At 33.0% G+C, this 21451-nt stretch overlaps 1 protein-coding gene across 6 annotated transcripts in view; it reads right to left on the reverse strand.

Moving 5' to 3' along the window:
• Positions 1 to 8279: 8279 nt before the first annotated feature.
• The window catches only part of LOC148623447 (kinesin-like protein KIF28), a 48728-nt gene continuing 35556 nt past the window's right edge, over positions 8280 to 21451 (reverse strand). For 5 of the 6 annotated variants that reach the window (XM_088565241.1, XM_088565239.1, XM_088565238.1 and 2 more), the window contains 9 exons: positions 21295 to 21402; positions 20937 to 21082; positions 20382 to 20642; positions 18553 to 18719; positions 16420 to 16481; positions 15758 to 15793; positions 10917 to 11034; positions 10598 to 10726; positions 8280 to 9460 (listed from right to left, as the gene is read on the reverse strand). In XM_088565241.1, coding sequence (XP_088421367.1) covers positions 9303 to 9460; positions 10598 to 10726; positions 10917 to 11034; positions 15758 to 15793; positions 16420 to 16481; positions 18553 to 18719; positions 20382 to 20642; positions 20937 to 21082; positions 21295 to 21402 — 1185 coding nt within the window. In that variant the 3' untranslated portion in view covers positions 8280 to 9302. The remainder of the gene's footprint in view (positions 9461 to 10597; positions 10727 to 10916; positions 11035 to 15757; positions 15794 to 16419; positions 16482 to 18552; positions 18720 to 20381; positions 20643 to 20936; positions 21083 to 21294; positions 21403 to 21451) is intronic. The other variant, XM_088565242.1, reaches the window with a different exon arrangement.

Genomic DNA, 21451 nt, shown 5'->3' on the forward strand with positions numbered 1-21451 from the left:
TGATAATTTTATTTTCTATTATTTTTTCCTTCATTACTTGTTATTATTATTATTTTTCACCGTTCGTCTATCGTGCGTTTAAACGAGCACAAGGAGCTGCGAGCGGTCGTTTAAATGCACGATAGAAGCGTTCGTTTATTGTGCGTTTCGTGAGCGTTTAGCGTGCATTTGGGTATCGTGCGTGTGGGAAACCTAGACGTCTCAAGGTGTGTATTATACATACCTTTACACGCAACATGGCGAAATCAAAGCCCGATAGAAGCGAGGAAGTGTTCAGTAGGTTAATTCTTAGTGAATAGACGACATGTGCGATTTCGCGTTTTATGTCATATTGCCTATGCGCATCGCTATCGGGAATTTATGACTATCGAGAACAGATGAATGCACGAAATATCCTGTCTGCTGCACCTGCAGCATAATCCTGGATTTCACCCTAATGTCAGTAGTATTTGACATTGATGGTCATCATAATGTGTCTTCGTGTCGTTATTTGACTTTTTAGCTCTTTTGAAGAAGCGTCATCGTATTGTTACGGTGGATTTTATTACTTATGTTGTCGGGTCCTTTCAGAGCTTATACGCTTATAGTTCTCTGTAAGTATTAACTTAGTTCTAGATCGCTCTGAAGTCCAACGGCTGATTTGCCAGACGAGGTGGGGCCGTGGGACGTCAGAGCTCGTTTCATATAAAAAAAAATCGAGACTTAAATTTATTACTTTATTGGTTTTGAAAAGTTAAAACTGGATATGTAATGAAATTTTATACTATTAGCAATATTGTGTATTACTTAAGACAATAAGACATTATTTTATTTTACAAATCGTGGATCCTTGCCAGGCAAGATACATAGACATCAAAATACAAATATTATTACAAAGATGCAATACACATAACACAAGTAAATAAATTAGAACGTGAGTAATATAATAGAATATTTATTACAGTATGAAGTGTTACGTGTAAGGAGATCGGTTTTATAAATAGATAAAAAAAAATATATACTTATAAAATTTGTTAACAGAAAATAATAGAACAGAAAAAATAGTTTCTCATTTGTAGCAGTTCTCCTCATGTTCTGCGCACAGCAGCCATGAACCTACATCACCACAATGCAGAGTGCATCAAGGAGCGGTCATTCAGAACCATCTACAGATATTGTAATGAGATAATCCCCAATAGTGGTTCTCATATATATACGCTTTTCTGTCGTAATTGATGTTTTTTAGAATGGAAATTAAAAAAAAAAATAAAAATATTGTGATCTTCAACTATCATGGAATTCAATATTGAGATTTCGTTAAAAAAAAAAACAAAAAAAAGCAAGGTACAAATTTCATATAGAGTAAGCTAGTGAAAAGCATGAACAAAAGTATTGTCTCTCGCACATACAACATCAATAACTGTATTTCCTTGAATTTACAAATCCCGTGTTTTTGATATAGGACAAGTTCTGGCGTCCCACCGCCCAGCTTGTCTGGCAATTCAGCCGTTATACGTCAGAGCAATTTCGGACTAGTATTTAAACTATTTTATACAGGCTATACGATGGTACATTTATTGCTTTTCACCATATTTGTTCCCTTTTCTATTACTAAAAATAGGATGTGGTTTATCATCGAGTTCGATTTCGGGTTGGAGTTAACGTTCGAGTATAAAATTTCTGGTTAAAATTTTAGAAATTCTTTTAGTCATTTATCTAATTACAATTCGAGTGGAAGTTCGAGTTTTCATTAGAAAATTCCCATATTTTTTGTGGTCGGGGGAAGGTGGGTATGGTGGGATCCGGTATCTGTGTTCACAATACAATTTTTCCCTATGATGCCCGCTACCTTAACTCCCTAAATAACGTAGAAAAAAGAAATGTAGATTAACAAAGTGGAATAAAATTCTTCGCAGGGCGCAGCTTGTGATGACCGCTTGATACAGCTCTTATTTTGGATTGTGATTAAATGATTAGACGTAAAAGGAAAGAAGAAAAAATAAAACTGACATGTTGAACAAATCGGTTCTCATGGTGCAGATGGATACACCGTGATGACGACAAATAAACTTCTAAGAAAATGCCAATTTCTTTTTTTTGTCCTCCATCCTTAAAAGGGAAGGGCTATTATCCTATATATCAGTCATTAACCTCCCTTTTGTGGTGTGGAACCAAATACCAATTTTATATAGATTCAAGTCAATGCATTAAAACCCGAAACATGTTACTTTTGCCCCTTATTACTTCATGGATATTGTTCTTACCCATAAAATTATTATTATCTTTGCTTTAGTGGTATTGAACGATTTAACAATGAAACAGGGAAAATACTTGTATCCAACAGGGCAAGTTCAAGAAGCCTAAAAAGGAAGGGATTCCAGTAAAAACTATCAGCACAATATATCCATTTGTGTATTAAAGAAATATCAACAGGGGTCAAATCCCTAACACAGCATCAACTACATGACTGAATATTTCTATGGCAAGACGAAGTGAAGGCCGTAATTTTAATATAAAAAAAAATAATTAAAAAATACAATGTTTAATATCAAAAATCCATTTCTTATGTCAAAATTGTATGATTTTTTTTTTAAATATTAAAAATGTTTGCAAGCGTCAGACTAATAATGACAATAAAATCTCTCCTTTGTCTTAACTATGTCATAAATTAAATTTTAAATAATTGATTTTTTTTTAATATTGAAAAAGAATTGTTGATATTAAAAAAATGTGTTTTTTGTCTACTGTGTCTTGCCATTTTACACTCGACCAAGTGTAAAACCACACTTCTATAAGTTTCAAGGATTATTTTGGTGTTCGGGAGGACATTTAGGCATGTATGGAGATTAGCGGAAAAAATTAATCGTACATCGTCCTCGATATGTCAAGCGGAGAGTCCTAGGTGTATTCAGGTTGATTTGAATGGTCCCCTATATCCAAATGTATAATATGGTCCAAGCTAAAGCCAAAAATATCAGTGTAAAAATGTATGGAACCCTATGGAATCAATAATTAAAGGGCTGTAGCCATATGGATGGTAGTAAGAAAATCCACACTGCATTCGGAGCAAAATAGTGCAATAAACGTATATTGTGTCCATCTTTGTTTTATTTCAAATCTGTCAGATTATCAAAATTGCATGTATTTTGTAAAGGAAACTCTGACCAATAGTGCAGTTTAGAATAGAAAAAGAAAATGTGGAATAATGTCAAAGATACAAACAAAAAACAAATAATTTCGTTTTAAGTATAATTACATCAATTGAAAGATTTGTGTACCCAAACTCCTGGAAAAGGTCCAAATTAATGCCATTACAAATCTTTGCCCCCGAACCCCCTTTTCTAGGGGCCTCCATCGCCGCCACCCAAAACCCTGCCTCCTCTAACTTAAGCCCCTAGTTACGGCTGAGTTATATCTAACATGACTAAAGGTATCGATACCTTAAACTTTAAAATGAATCCATGAAAAAAACATTAAACTGTACCAACCGATGTAAAATATATTAAGTGGTTTTCCCAATAATCTCAGTTTTCGTAATATTTCATATATTATGAAGCCTTAATAAATCGGCAAATGTCACGATTACACAAGAATGTAACTGAATGAAATGATGGATGCGGGACCATGATTTTGCGTGTGTAACCCTAACTCTGAATGTTACAGTTACACGATATTGCTACATACTCGATTTGATTTAAATTCTTACAATTTCGTTTCAAATGCAGTGATAAATGAAAAAGAATTCTTCAGTATGGAACAACACCGCATTGCTGATGTTTTCTTCCGTGTCTGACTTTCAGTCTATCTTGTTTTTTTGAGAACATATATACAAAAATCATATAACGTGTCTATGATTGCTGGGTACATGTTGAATAATGTTGGGTACTATTATGCCTTTTTATATGCCATTTAGATTTACATTTTATTTATCTGTAAATTATGAAAATAAGTAAAATTTAGTAAAACAAGCCAAAGTGTTGACTATCGCTCCGACTGAATCCTGTCTAGTACCACTATATATCCAAGCTGCCAATTTTGCACAAGCATTATATAAAAGGCTTAGGGAGGGAACAGAACCATCATATGCAGTATAGGTCGGCGATGCAAAAAAATTATCTCTTTAAAAAAATTCCTAAGTTCCCTATTTAAGCGGCAAATCGAGTTTGTGTAACAATAAAGTTATATATGTATAAAACCGTAACATTCAGAGTAAGAGTTATAAAGGGAAAATTGCGGTCCCGTATCCGACATTGCATTCCGGTATTTAGTCTATTGGGTAGATACGGTTACATTCTTGTGTAACAGTAAACTGTGCCTAATTAACCAGAAATAATGACATATATGCTATCATCCTCCCAAGTCAGGGTTTGGAGTCCACCCTCGCTCCCACTCAAAACCCTGAATTGGGAGGATGATATGCTATATACAAATGAAAAATTTAAACATTCGTTGATTTCTACCGTAATGGTTCAATGTAGCATTCAAGTCTATAAAATATGGATTATCTACAGTAACCTTCATTTTACAACGTAAATATTCATGAAAACAAAACAAATGAACTTCTCACCATGGCCGGGCTACTCGATTTAAATGATTATGTATATAACTTAGCACATTAACCATAATTATTGAGAATATTGTCTCATAAAACATTCCAGATAATGAAAGTTGAATTTGTCATTCATATTCATTTATTTATTTATTTATTCATTTATTTATTTATTTATATTTTATTTATACTTATTTAGACAAGTCAAGCGCATATAATACAAACATACAATACAGTATACACATACACATAGACATAAACGTACACAGACATTACATGAATAAAAATTAGCATTTATATGTAACCCTAAAATTTGTCAAGGCCCATAATGCCATACTTATGAAAATGCTTATTTCCAATGGGGTCCTTAAAAATAAAAAAATACATGAAAAATACTTGAATCTACTCATGAAGCATTTCACATTTGCTAAAATATTAACTGTTTATGTAAATACAATTTATTATATTAAAAAGTGACATTTGGTAGTTAAAAATAAATAAATTCATTTTCTTCTCTCCTTTTGGCTTCTTCCTCTACAAAGAGTTTAACTTCAGTTTTGAAAGAATGTTTGTTTGTTATATTTTTAACAGTAAGTGGTAATTTGTTCCAAGTTTGTATAGCATGATACGTGAAACTATCTTTACTACATAATTTACAATTAGGTATACTATAATTTAAATTTGAAGCACCCCTCGCATTTCCTTGATTCATTTGGAAATTTTCACACAAATATTCAGGTGCAGTACCATGGTAAATATTAAAAACATGGTTAATTCTAAGTTGGTTCACTCTATCTGGCACCGAAAGCATATTGATATTGTTAAATTTTTCAAAATTTAGGTTTGTTCTGGGTCCCAGGCCGAGAATAAACCGAACAACTTTGTTTTGCAAGATTTGCAATTTTTTGGCTAATCCATCCTAAATTACGCGATATAAAGTCACAAAACATTCCTTGATCAAAGTAAGAGAAATATAACGAAGTGTAAAATTACGTCGGTTTTAAAAGCTCATTAGAGCTTGTGTTTTTATGTTTTACATGTACCGACTTTAAAGCTTGTGAACTTTGATATTCTCCGGGCGTGTCCAGGCGTATATTAGTACAGTAAGACCGAAATAATCTAACTATGGAGTTATTTTCGTGAAAATCTGTTGACCATTGTTGGAGTTATTGTCCTTTTTGATGATTGTTTTGGCTTTTTTATGTTTTCTTGTTTTAGAGATCCACTCCTCTGAAACCTCAAATACCAATTTCATAGGAATGTTCACTCCGAAGCTCTTTACAATTGATCCATTTTTTTTTTGCGTCACTCAGATGGCTCAGCGGTTAGCAGGAATGAAAATATACAGGGGAAAGTGGACAAAAATTGATGTTTTCTATGAGTCAAAAAATGATTTTTTTTAAATATTATAAATTCATTTTTAATGTTACAAATTTGATTTCTAATATAACAAAACCCTTTTTTTAATATAAAAAAAAATCATTTTTAATGTTAAAAATTCAGTTGAATTTCTAATATTGAAAAAAGATTTTTTAATATTAGAAATTGATTTTCTAAGATTAGAAAATGGATTTTTTGTATTCAGTTACGATTTTTCAATATTAGATAAATCATTTGGTAATATTAAAAAACGTGACTGATAGAAATTCATTTTCTAAAATATCAAATTCAATTTGTAATATTTCAAAAAGTGTGATATTTTATAATATTACTAAATCTGGACTTTGTAATATTAGAAAATTAATTGTTAATATTACAAAATTAATTTCTAATATTAATTTTTTTAAATACTAAAAGAATGATTTTGTAATATTAAGCATTTATTTTCTAATATTACAAAATATTGATTTTTGTCCACTTTGGCTTGCCATACAGGGGCCTCTTTTTAAGTATTTTTTTTTCCAAATGATACGACTAATTGAATTCTCATGGTGAACGATTTCGACTCTTTAGAGTCTCAGTTTGAATTAATATAGATTGATTCTCTCCAGTATCGAAATCATATAAGCACTTTATTTCTAACATAATAATTGCCATGGTAATGGTCCCCGATTTAGTTCACGATATTCTTATACAAAAAGACACAAAGTATTATGATTGATGTGCAGTGAGGCGTAAACTTTTGCTGACCTATTTCTACACTCTTATGAGGCTGGCTTTATAGCTGATCTGATCCGAAAGAAAGAAAATCGTTTAGCCAGATCCTTTAATCTCAGTTTCCGCCATATAGATGACGTACTATCGTTAAACAATCCTAGTTTCGGTGACTTGATACACCACATCTACTCTAAACCAAGAACATGAGATAAAGGATACTACAGACACCGTGAAGTCAGCCTCATATCTTGACCTACACTTAGAAATCGATGATGAAGGAAAACCATTGACCAAACTTGACGACAAACGTGATGACTTTTAATTCAGAATGGTCAACTTTCCCTTCATCTGTGGTAACATCCCTTCCTGTGTATATTTTCAGATCACAACTCTTACATTATGCCAGAGCTTGCCGTAACTACGCATACTTTTTATATCTTGCTAGACTTCTTACAGTTAGGTTTCTGGACCAGGGCTATGTTGCTACAAGATTAAGTCATCACTATAGAAGTTTCATGGTCGCCATCATGAACTCATGGATCATAACGATGTATCCATCTGGATCATGAAAACGGATTTGTTCATTTTGTCATAGTTTTCCTTTCCTCTTTCGTCTACCAGGGACTTGACTTTTTATGAGCAACTCGGCGGTTGTTTATAGAAAAGCAGAGGACGCTTACCCTACTGGTGCACCTGGTCCATGCCCCCATTCTTTTTGTGGAGTCTGAGTTGCACATTTGCTTTTTTACTTTGCATGTATTATTTTAGTTATTTAATGTTCTTTGTTGTGTATGTCTGTTTTCCATGTTTGGTCTTTGTCCCTGGATTGCATTCTTTTGATTTCCGCTATAACCTTGGTTCCCATGATTACTCCTTCAATTGAGGTCTGAAGCTAGCATGTCAGTAACTACTGGTAGTCATGCACTTATTGTAAATTGCTTAGTACTTGATTCCCTTCTTTTAATTCGAATCAGTTCTCTTTTGAATTGAGTTGTGTGTATATTGTCTATTTCGTTGTCTGCACGAGATAGAAAGAGGGTTGGAGCCATAACAAACATCTCCATCACATCTCCTGTCTGATGTATGAAACAATGTTATATGTTATGAGTGTTTACATTTTGCTGGACATTTACAACTCTAGATCTTAAGGAACAAAGATATTTCCATTTTTAATTAATCTTGTAGATAAACATTAAACAAAAATTCATAACATCTACAAATATGCATCAGTAATTGCACCTTTATACATCATTTATAACAACATTGATTTTACTAGGTGATGAACATTACATGTATGACATTTAACATAACTTGTAGTTGTCCACTTATTCATATCACAACTTAAAACCCTTACTACTATCTTAGAATGTTATCAGCATACACTGCACATTCTAGATGATTCCATGTACCAGTACATGTATGTGGGAAATCTTTCACTACAATGAATCCAAGTTAAATTTCAATTAGACATGAAATTACAGTCAGGTGTGTAGCTGAGGCCAAATTGAAGTGTAGGCAAAATTACAGCAGGGGGTTTGGGGCCGCCTTAAGGCCCCCAGCAGGTTCACGGGGGCAAAGCCCCCCAAAGCTCCAGGGAGATAGCGTTTTAGAGCATCATTTATGCCTCTCCTGGATGTATTTTATTTTAAAAAAAAAATAAAAAATAAAAAATAAAAAAATTGGCAAAATTAAGTGCAGGCAAAAGCTTTTTTGCGTAACGGCAGCTACGTGCCTGACAGTTTAAAAATAATCTAAGAATGTTTGAAAAATACATAGTTTACAACAATAAAAATATAGAGCTCAGAAACTGCAGCAATAATTATCTCCAAATATACCTTCAAGACATCTTTGTACAAAGGCTTAATATAGGACGGAATGTACAATATACAACAAATGGATCACAGCACAGAATGACAAATATCTATTGCTACTGTACGACGGAATGTAAGACACAAAACAAAAATAAAAAAAAGTCTTGAAAAAGGTTTAAGAAAACTTGACTCAGGTTTTTGTTGTTAACAGGTTTTGGTTGAAGTTTCAACTTCATAATGCCATTTCTGATAGTACTGTTCATTTCAATAAAAGAGGGTTCATATTTTCAAGATTTCCTCTTACAACACCTATTATCTAGTGATTCCTGGCTGAGTAATGGCATTAACTTGTAAATGAACTACTGATAGGCCCTTTGAAGAATATCTCAATGTTAGACATCTACAGCAGAAACAGGCTACTTCATAGAAACATAAGTGTTTCCAGGCTTAAAATAAATTACAGATGCTACCCCTATTTTTCATATTAAAACAATAAGTATGTAAAGGATCATTCCTACAGGATTATCTGTCCATGTTTCTATTGGCTAGCTTTAAACAAACGATTTCTAAGGGTTTTCCTCAAAATAAGTTTCAATTTATGAAAATTACTCACTACAGAATTGCCAAAAAAACACACACTTAATTCATCACAATCTTTTTATAAGTACCTATAATGATAAATGGCTAAAATATTTGTACAAAATGAGTGAAATAATTGATGTTCAATCACCATTTTATTGCATATAGCCCACTGATACAGAGTAATCTGGTTTTAAGGGAGATAACTCTTAATAGAAAAAAATCAATATCATCTTCTTAGAAACTTCCTTTGTTTTCTAACAATAAATTCCTTTGTAAGATATATATCATGTTTTAGACTTCTTGATAACAGAAGCAACACTTTCTTTAAGTATTTTAACACTGTCAGCAAGTTTGTGATCAATATCCTGTAAATGTTTTTGCTGCAATTCTAAAGCTGTTTTTAAATTTCCATTCTGTTCCTTGCTGTTGTTGACTTCATCAACTGTAACAAAGAAAAAAAAACAGCTCATCTACAGCATATATAAAGTTAAACAAAGGATGCTTCATCAGTTGTTATAATCATTATATCAATTTAATATTTAGTTCAACTGCTATAATTTCATGTATTTATTGGCAGAAATAAATGTTTAAGCTTTTGTGATAGTGTACAACAACTTAAAATCAAAGACTAAAGTCTTCAAAGTTGCTAATCGACAAATATTCTGTGCCACTGATTTTGGCTTGCTTTCAACATCTGAAATGGCACAAGTGCTATATGCTCTAAAATCGAGTGACTTCTGCTCGTATCTTGGTTCCCTTGATAAGATTACTCTTTCGTAACCCTGATGACCCAAATGATACTTAATCAAATCAACTGGTTACCAGGAAGTGCAGGTTAAGTTTTTGTTCCACAAGTTTTTCTAAAATTTTTAGCAATCTTTGGGTCGCTTGTGATATTGTCAAAGGAACCAGATTAAACAACTGGCAATGACTTTATATATAGATATCTGGGCTCAGATAATGTTTTTGACCTATATAGTCAATTGTAACAAGCCCCTGTGTCTGAATTGGACAATAATATTACATTAAGTTCAATACTAACGGTCATTTCATCTTTTAATGTAAACTTCCTCATTCTCATACACGCAAAAAACACACTAAGAACACATGTGTATGATACTTAAGAGGAACATTTTGATCTCGTATGAAGCTAGAATTGATGGTTTTATGGCACTGAGCAGCAGCATAATGTGGTGTAGTAATATGTAATTATGCAAATCATATGCAAATGTAAAGTACTGAAATTAACAATATTAGCGACTAAAAAACAAGATCAATCAACAATGCTGAATACAAATGTAATACTTCTATTAACTTTATATAAATCCATCCAGCTGATGTATATTTATCCAAGGAAACTTCTAATTTCAAGCAGTCAACCAAATAAAAAGCATGCCAAACAACACACAATACTATAGTCTTACAACTGAATAATTATACTTGCCTAAATCTAACAACTGAAACATTATACTTGCCTACACTGTTACAACTGAAGTATGATACTTTGCCTTCAGTCTCACAATAAGTTCCAACAGAATATGAAACAATTTAAACATACCGTATCAAACACAAAACTTACCATTCTGTTTCATTTGTTGTATACCATGTTGGACTTGTTTCATGTCTCGGAAAAAATCCTTTAATGCCTTGGCAAGATCTACATCTAACCCCACTTTCTGTGTTGACTTGGAAGCTGATATTCCACCTCCTGTATAGCCAAGTAAATATCTTTAAATTACTAGAACCTACTTCTAACTAAATGAAGTTCAACAAAATTCAACAATAACTCTATAGTTATTGCAAGATGTCAAGAATATATATGAAATTATAGTGTATGAATGTCTATACTTTTGAAAACTTTGTTATGGTTTTAGTTATAATACAGAAATACAGCTTACCTTTTCTTGCATTAGCAAAGGCTGTTGCTTGTTTCTGAGCATCCAAATTTTTTCTGAGATTGAAATTTTCTTTCTTCAAAGAATCACAAATGGTGTGTAAACCCTCAATTTCTTCTTCCTAAAAACAAAATATTGATAATAATCAAATATAAAACATTCCTCGCACAAATATAAATATAACCACTGAAAACATTCCTCACACAAATATAACCACTGAAAACATTCCTCACACAAATATAACCACTGAAAACATTTCTCACACAAATATAACCATTGAAAACATTCCTTACACAAGTTTGATTATTTTCTAGCAAGAATAAAAGCATTCATTCTACTGCCTCAGTATTTTTAAGAAAAAGGAAAAAAAAACAAGATATAATTGACAGGAGTGACGCAAATCAATTACCTTTACTTGAAATTAAGGACAGGTTTTCTATTATATTTAACAAATTACAAGTATGCAAAATAAACCAGCTTTTGATTTATGAATTGTAAAAAATATCCAAAATTGGTTACAACTTAGTGAACCAAATAAGTTCCAACCATTTTCCTGTGTAAATAGGGAAGAGGGCTGATATTTAAACATTATTTTGTTTGACATCATTTAAATTGCAGCTGCAGAAAATTTGATATCAATGACGTCATAGCACCAAGTTAGACCACAAAATTCAAACCATAAAAGAGCCAACCAAACTGATTATAGTCAAATTTATTTAAGGAATGTTTCTAATTTATGAAACTTACCAAATGACATCATTATTATTATCATATTGAATTATTTCAGGAATATTTCTAATTTGTTTAAAAATACCAAATGACCATGCCTGTGGCAGGTTACAGCAAAGAGGTAACTGCCCCAAACCAGGTCATCTTGTATAACCAGTTAAAAAATTAGAGACATTCCTTGCAATCTTATTTTCTAATAGATCCAAATCCTAACATTAGGGAAGACATCTATTTGCACCAGTTTTGCCTACTTTTTGGCAACAACTAATTAGCACCACCCACTTTTTCAAGTGAACTCATTTGCACCAATTATTGTTGTATTCAATTTCCCCTCTTATAATGATGTATGGTAAAACTTCAAAAATTTTGAAGAATGAGTATGACTCCTGTCCTCCTTTAGCCAGGGTGAGAACAGGCAGTATATAAACTAGTGGAGTCATTTTAACAAATTATTTGACTTCTATCTTTAAAAAGAGCTACAGATCAATATTCAATCATTTTCATATTTTATTTCAATTTCAATACACATAAAAAATAAAACCACATAGGGAAAAACTGAAACAATAGTCAAATAAAGGGCTAGTATTTTTTAATTCATCATAACAAACACATCTCCTTGGCAACTTATTTCACCATATATAACAAGAATAGATATAATATATCTAAGAGATAACAATCCCAATGGGATGAATAAAAAGCTCTGCTTTAAGCACATGATATGTTGGTTGCCTTTTTAACTTGTCCTTATGCTTTTAATGAATTTATATGATCAACTTAAACTGTGAGCCCTGTCAAATATCCTCCCCTCCACCCTCCTAAAAAAAAAACAGTAAATAAAAAATGCACCAAAAATTTGGCATTATCATAACAAATGGTGAAAGTGTTTTGAGTTATTGTCCGAAAACTTGAAAAAAAGCCCTCTTTTATGTATACACGGAAACGAAAAATCTGAAATTTATAAAAATCAAAAGGGAGCTTTATCAATAGATATAGACAATTCACTAAAGTTTCATAAAAGTAGGTGAAAGAGTTTTTGAGTTATTGTCAGAAAACTTGAAAATCACCCTTGTTTAAAGTATACAAATTCATAACATGGAAACGAAAAATCTGCAATTTATAACAATTGAAAGAGAGCTTACGTCAATAGACATGAACAATTCACCAAAGTTTCATAATAGTTGCTGAAAGTGTTTTTGAGTTATTGTCCGGAGTGTTGACAATGGACGGACGGACAACATTATACCATAATACGTTCCAACTTGGACGGGCGTATAAAAATGTCAAATCAAGGTCACCCATGTGTTTTAATGAATGACAAGGAAACACTCACACAACAGGGCAGGCAGCAGCTGGCCCCAAAACAACATTATACACAGGTACAGCGAAATAGAAGCCCTTATAGACTCCAGCAACATGAAAGAAAACTGAAAGTGAAAACGAAATAAGAAATACAGAGGCCAAAAACTCCTGCCTTGGGGGAGACACAAAAAATACTGCAGAGTTAAAGAACTTAGGTGTGATCATAACCCTTCCCACACATTTAAACAATTTTTTTTTACTTGTTACATTTCACAATAAAAAAGTTCTCTTTCTCAGAGTTATATATGGCCCTGATCAAAGTGGTGTTTGTACTCCTGCATACCATACAGGTTTCTTCATGGTACATAATATCATGCCTAATACCAGCACAGGTAGACCAGTGCAAATGAGTTCCCCATTCTGGTGCAATTTGAGCAATTTGGCACAGATAACATCTCTAAATATATATAATTGGTGTAAAAGGGCACTCTCAAAAAATGATTCTTAAATAATTATTTTGTTCTGATTATTAGGTGTGCTGACTAACATAGGTTAATGATGTGACAGTACCCCATGGAAGTGTACAGGCAGCCTGCTCACTAACGTAGGTTAATAATGTGATGGTACCCCACAGAACTGTACAGGCAGCCTGATGACTAACATAGGTTAATGATGTAATAGTAACACACCTAACTGTACAGGCAGCCTGCTCACTAACGTAGGTTAATGATGTGACGGTACCCCACGGAACTGTACAGGCAGCCTGATGACTAACATAGGTTAATGATGTGATGGCACCCAACGGAACTGTACAGGCAGCCTGCTGACTAATGTAGGTTAATGATGTGACGGTACCCCACGGAACTGTACAGGCAGCCTGATGACTAACATAGGTTAATGATGCAATGGTAACACACCTAACTGTACAGGCAGCCTGCTGACTAATGTAAGTGAATGATGTGACGGTGCCCCACGGAACTGTACAGGCAGCCTGATGACTAACATAGGTTAATGATGTGACGGCACCCCATGGAACTGTACAGGCTGCCTGCTGACTAACGTAGGTTAATAATGTGGCGGTACCCCACGGAACTGCACAGGCAGCCTGATGACTAACATAGGTTAATGATGTAATGGTAACACACCTAACTGTACAGGCAGCCTGCTCACTAACGTAGGTTAATGATGGTACGGTACCCCATGGAACTGTACAGGCTGCCTGCTGACTAACGTAGGTTAATAATGTGACGGTACCCCACAGAACTGCACAGGCAGCCTGATGACTAACATAGGTTAATGATGTAATGGTAACACACCTAACTGTACAGGCAGCCTACTCACTAACGTAGGTTAATGATGTGACGGTACCCCATGAAAGTGTACAGGCAGCCTGCTGACTAACGTAGGTTAATGATGTGACGGTACCCCACGGAATGGTACAGGTAGCCTGATGACTAACATAGGTTAATGATGTAATGGTAACACATCTAACTGTACAGGCAGCCTGCTGACTAATGTAAGTGAATGATGTGACTACCACATGGAACTGTACAGGCAGTTTGCTGACTAACATTTCAGGCTCATCTCTTATTTCATTATAAAGGCCCACAAAACAACTTATTAACAAAACTAAAAATAAGTAGCCTTTTTGAGATGTATCTCATATTACAGAATTTGAATAATTCTTACAAAGACTAATACTTAAATAACAAATTTATAAAAATAAATTGAAAGGAAGCTTACATCAATACAAATTAACAATTCGTTACTCGGGCATTTTAAGTTTTCAAATGGTAAACGGAATCAAAATGAACAAAGTCAAAATATTAGCAACAAATATCATTGGAAATGCTTCTCTGCTATAAACTGAATTCTTCCACTCTGAAATTTTCTCAAAAAGCACCTTTTTCAACCATTATAGTGTATCATTTTCAAAATTCTGTAATTTGAGAAAATCACATCTTGTAATAGCCCGAGATGCTAAAATAAATTACATGAAACAGTAGACCTTCTTTAGCAGATTTCTATGTAGTGTCAGGTCATACCCTGTATCCAGTTTGACAAGTTATTAGTTAAACATTGACACAGATCATTTTTTTTTGTTTTGAGGTCTTTGTTAAATTTGTATTGTAAAAATGTTATTTTCTGATTGAAATCATCAGATAACCCTTTTTTTTCAAATAACAGTTAATGTGTTTTAACATCTTGTGTGCAAATGTTACTGTATTGGTCAAATAGATAACAGATATGTAATGTATTTAATTGATTGATTATTTAATGTCCAATGGCAGATATTTCATTCATCTCGGGACAAGAACAATTTACAACAGACCCTGCTTTATACTAGTTGAACATGCTGAACCATATTTTTTATTGTGCTAGCTCACTAAGGCCCACAGGTAGGCATGTAACTCCACTCAGACTCTAACCATTTGTCACTTACTCCACTCGGACATTCTGACTCCAACCATTCGTCCCTTACTCTACTCGGACATTCTGACTCCAATTGTTCATCACTTTATCTCCTTAGATACAACATGCTTGGTGAAGAAGCAACGAGTGTGTAATGTTTTTAAAGTACTAAATTATAGCACTAACTTGTGAGTATATTTCTAAGAAAAAAATACTGAGAAAGTAAACCCAGTATTTTACTGGAAATCTTATTGTATTAATAACATCTACATAATGTACTTTATAACCACATGATGTTTTAGTCCAACCTTATATAGGAAGAGATACAGACAGCAAACATTTTGTAAAACACCCACTTATCTGTGATGTAAATGGGTACATGCATTAATTATGTGTAACCTCACCCTGTTTTGTAACTGTGAGAGGATATCAGTTCCATCCTAAAGGGAAACAATTATTTGTTAGACAAGTGCAGCAAAACAAGGCATTAAATTGGCAAAGTTCACTGAGATAAATGGTATCTAAGTAATCCTTACAGTTTTCAATTTTTTTTTTCATAAATCAAAATTTATTTGAAGTATATAGAACATTATTTATAGAAGACAGAATGTTGATACAGACCATGAACTTCACCAATCTTTGTTATTTAACACATTAAAAACAAAAGTACTGGTTTTTCAAAACTCTTCCCAAAATGTCATGAAAAATGATGTATGTGAAAGTGCCATTTAAATTAAAACCGTGTTAAATACTAGCCCAATAAGCCCTACACCATAACTTCTATCACTAATCATGAATGATCCAATACCATTACTTATAAGTCTTATACATTTTTGTAATTTGTCAAAAAGACAAAAAAAATATTACATAAAATGTTAAAAAAAATTTCTGCAAACAAGTTTTACACAATGGTAAGCCATTGTCTTAAATAAAAATTCTGAATTGGTATACTGATCTAAGACTGGGACAATACTAAGTTGAGTTCTGATTTAAAACTTTACCTGATGAACTATGTGCTGTGTAATGGAGTGTTAAAGGGAAATAACCATGTTCGTTTTGACCTTACCTCATTAGAACCATTCTGACTAACTCCATTGCTATGTTTATGGATTTCCTTGTCCTCATCAACTGTAAATAAAGGATAATTAACATTGTAAATATGAGAGCATTTCAAGAAAATAGCAAGAGTGTCTCCAGTCAGTGAGCTTCAAAACACTAATCAATGGATCATACATTTCTTATTGTTCATACAATATCCTGTCATGAATTTGGCTCGCTGCGATATTTTCCACCTTGACTTTAAAACTATATGTACAGTAGATTTCATTGGATTTCATTTATAATGAATCTCAGGGAACCGTCTTAGTTACTTCCTTATATTCATCGTTCATTTTATCAGAAACTTCCTTTTTCAAAATTAGGATTACTTCCCTTTTTGATTTTGAAAAGTGGTATTATCGCTTAAGACATAACAATATTGATGGTTTTATTTCTCGTAGTAAATTTTATAATTGTTTTGTTATGTGAATTTATCATAAATAATGAATAAAAAAGAACTATTTTTTGGTTGTTTTTGTAAACATGCATACTTTCTCTTTTGTGTATTGGTTTGTCCTTATTTACACCATTGAACTGTCTTCCATGCGAGACCCACCAAAAATATTAGCCAGTGGTTAACTTGCTACATATTACAGAGAACAGTTGCTTTCCCCTTCATACTGGCAATTTAAAAATTGTGAGGCATTTTAATCATCAAACCAATTGAAAATGCAGCAATTTACATAACATATTAAATTGCTTGTACTAGTGTGAAAAACTTGTTTTGATAGTATACCAACAAAGTAAATAATTGAATCAAAAGTGACAAAAGTTCACAAGCTGGGATTTTCTTAGGCTAATTATTTTAATGGCTTGGATGACATTATTGATTAATATTTTACTGAGTAATAAAACAAAAATACAGGTAAGATTAGCCATGCCACCGGTGTTGATCTTCTAACTGTATGTTTATCAACTGTGAAATTGTTGATTAAGCAATTATCTTGAGTAGCAGACAATGTGTAGGATGTTTACATAATTAAATTGACCCTTCGTTTTATCCAGGCAAACTTAGCAATAATTCTTCGCCAGGCCATAAGCAATACTTCGTTATATCCCTGATTTTGCTATAACAAAATTGTTATATCAATGACGAAATGCATTAGTTCTAAAACACTGGGACTGGGAAATATGTTGTAATTTGTTTTAAGCCTGTACAGTATAATCCTGTACATTATAAGCCTGTGCGTTATAAGCTGTACATTATAAGCCTGTATGTTATAAGCCTATACGTTACAAGCCTGTACGTTATAAGCCTATACGTTATAAGCCTGTGCGTTATAAGCTGTACATTATAAGCCTGTATGTTATAAGCCTATACGTTACAAGCCTGTACGTTATAAGCCTGTACGTTTTAAGCCTATACTTTATAAGCCTGTACGTTATAAGCTGTACACTATTCACCTATACGTTATAAGCTGTATGTTACAAGCAGTACGTTATAAGCCTGTACATTATAAGCCTACACGTTATAAGCTGTATGTTATAAGCCTGTATATTATAAGCTGTACATTACAAGCCTGTATGTTATAAGCTGTACATTATTAGCGAACACTACTGTATTTACAATGTACACGAGTGATTAGTTGGTTGAGGTCTGTGAGCAAAGCTTACTATGTGATACTCAGTGCTTTTCTCTGCAGAAACCATTTAAGTTACCCAATAAGTGATTAAAACATTCAGATGGAAAAACATTCAGATGAAAAAAAAAAATAGAATATGCACAATGGCATTATGTAATAAAGAAACTGTGGAAGTTTCATCAAATTCCATTCAGTAGTTTTAAGAGAAGACAAACTGACTAATGAATGGACAGACACCACGATCACTATATACTTCCTGCTTTTAAAGTGGGGAGTATAAAAATTAATTATTAGTTGTGAATAAAGAACAAGAGCATTTATGAATCATACAGAGGTCTATAGTTTATGTATGATAGAGAGGTCTATAGTTTATAAATCATACAGAGGTCTATAATATTTATGAATCATACGGAGGTCTATAGTTTTGGTACTATATTTGTATTAGTCAGGAAGTTGATAATTTTTGACCCCAGTCAGTGATGAACTTGCACTTAATATCTAAAGCTGGCTACACATACCTTGAGTTCCCCATAATTCTAGTACTAATGACTCTGACTGTAAGTAGTTCAGGAATTGATCGGTAACTTTTTTCACTGTGATCTGTTGTCTGAGTTTTAGATCTGCATAACTTTTACCCCATACTGTCTTTGAACAGATTGTCTGTTGCTGATTGAAAAATTTAGTTCTGAAATAGGATGTTTATGACGTAAGTTAAAACACAAAGACAATGACATTAGAGAGGATGAACATACTTCATTCCTAGTGAAACCATTAATTCCATAACCATTTAGGACATTATTATTACATAGATAGCAGCGAATTATCCAATGTTCCCTTATGTTATAAATTGGGAGAATTCACATGTGCAATAAATTCTGTTATTTAATGCTGATGACTTGGAAAATCAATCTGCAAATCACAAAATTTGGAATTTACTTGAAAATAACAATATACCATTGATTTAATCTATACAACTAATAGAATAATCTTATTGGTTATTATGAATAATCATAACAAAAACACTCATGCTGAGAATGCTTGGAGTCCACACACTTGTTAAATCTCGACAGTCTCCAGACCAGACCTCGGTTAATCACTATTTTCAATCTATCATCCTATGAAATCTTAACTTACTGTAAAAGTCAACTCACCTGCAGTACATAGCCCTTAACTTATTACCTATGGTCCAATTTCTTGTAGGCCAACTAACCTGCAATACATTGCCTTAAACTAATTCCTTCTGGTCCAATCTCTTAAAGACTAATTTACCTGCAGTATAAAGCCCTAAACTAATTCCCTCTGGTCCAATCTTTTGATGGCCAACTTACCTGCAGTAAACTCCCCTAGACTTGATTCCCTCTGGTCCTATCCCTTGAAGAGCACCTCACCTGCAGTACAAACCCCTGAACTAATTCCCTATGGTCCAATCTTTTTGATGCCAAAATTACCTGCAGTAAACTCCCTTGTGTTCCAATCTCTTAAAGACCAACTAATCTGCAGTACATTTCCCTAGACTGACTACCTATAGTCTTATCTTTGGTAGGCCAAATACTGTGATTTCAGTTTTTTCCTAAGTAGAGGAATTCAATGGGTACTTGAATTTATGGTTTGTGGGTTAGTATGTTTTTAAACCGACCATTTCTCTGCTTTTCCAGTAAAATTATTACCAAAGCCAACTTATTTTGCTGGATACTAACAACGAACATTTATTAAGCACTGTCAATTGAGACAGATTTTAATGACAAATAGAAGGGAAATTATGACTTTTTCATGTATCTGTTTACCAGAAAATAAAAGTTCTAGAAAGTAAAATTCTTTTGAATGAAAAACTCAAGTGCCATTGCTAGGTCTTAGTTAAATGAAAAATGGTAAAACCCATAGTTTACCAAATGACACTTACTTATATGACATCTGTTTGCTTGGAAGGAATGGAAACAGCCAGGAATATAACAATATATTTATGATTAAACTAACATCACAGAAACCAAAATAGCCCCAAGGCTAGTGCTCTCAAACAATTGATTCTCCTTTAATTAAACAGTTAAGGGTTCACAAGATGTGGATAACTTTATATAGCTTAATTCTTCCCCAATGACGTTTGTACAATGCAAATTTTCCTCAGTCTTTTTGTCTGAGTTCATTGACGGAGATACAAGTAATTGTTTATGGACTTCTTTATTTCGTGGTTCTATACCACACATGAAAACCAAAAAAATAAATACCCATAATCAAACCACAGTACCCCCAGAATGATTTCCAATGGTCTAATCTTTTGTAGGCAAACTAACCTGCAGAACACTCCCCCAGACTGATTCTCCATGGTCTAATCTTTAGCAGGCCAACTTACCTGCAGTACACTCCCCTAGACTGGTTCTCCATGGTCCATTTTATTCCCATACACTGTGGTAACATTAATATCATGTTAAAAGATTTTCCTATCAGTTCATTTGGTTCCAGAATATCATCTTCACCATATAGTTCTCCTTTATCATCACAGGGCAAGAGTTTAACTTGAATTACTGCTTCTTCTTTTCCATGGTAATTGTGTAAAGTGAAGTGTTCATCTACTTCTACACAGTAGGATAAACTTTGTAGTAAGATATGTGCACTGTGAAGAAATGGGACAAAGCGTCAGTAAAGTACAATATATGTTTTTTTTTCTCACAATATAAAGAAATCTAAAGAAAAAAATGGTTTGAATTCCAAAAAACACAAAACTTGGAATGTGGAACATAGAAGTCGAGGTTTTTAATGTTTTTTTTTTTTTTTCAGAACATTTCAGTATTAGGTTTCATATATAACAATTTATTTATTCAAACTTTTCACATCCAGTGTGACAACTACACAATAATATCAATCGTATTATAACAAGCATCCTACAAAAGGCCGTAACTGTGTATACCTTCCTAGAAATACATCTTCTACTGGATCCCAGAAAGGATCTTTATCCCTGGTAACTACAACATGTTCTCCATCCAAATATCTTACATACATCTCATCCATTAAATCTTTTCTGTGCAAGAATTTACTGCGAGACCACATCCATACCTACATTAAAATTCTTATCAATATACATCCATTACAACATTCATAAATCTTCCATGTAAAATATTTAAAGCTTAATTTTTTTATTGGTCTGAAACCAATTTTTAAAATGTGCATTTTAAAATATATACATCAAATGTGGGGGGGGGGGGGGAAATCATGCAAAACAATAGTTCATCATGATAAATTATATTCATGGATATATGTATATTTACCTTTTGTGTTTTTCTGTTTGTGACCTTTATAATGACCTCTTTTCCTGTGGCTTGACCTCTTGGGTCATGACTAGCTTCACTTTTCACTTCAGCATCAAAAACAACATGCTGAAAGCAATAACATTTTTTAAACAAAAATGAAACTTAATTTGAAAAA

The sequence above is a fragment of the Perna viridis genome, chromosome 2 (assembly GCF_037379345.1).
Source record: "Perna viridis isolate PV_CMFRI_1.1 ecotype Kerala chromosome 2, ASM3737934v1, whole genome shotgun sequence".
In the NCBI taxonomy this organism is placed as follows: Eukaryota; Metazoa; Mollusca; class Bivalvia; order Mytilida; family Mytilidae; genus Perna; species Perna viridis.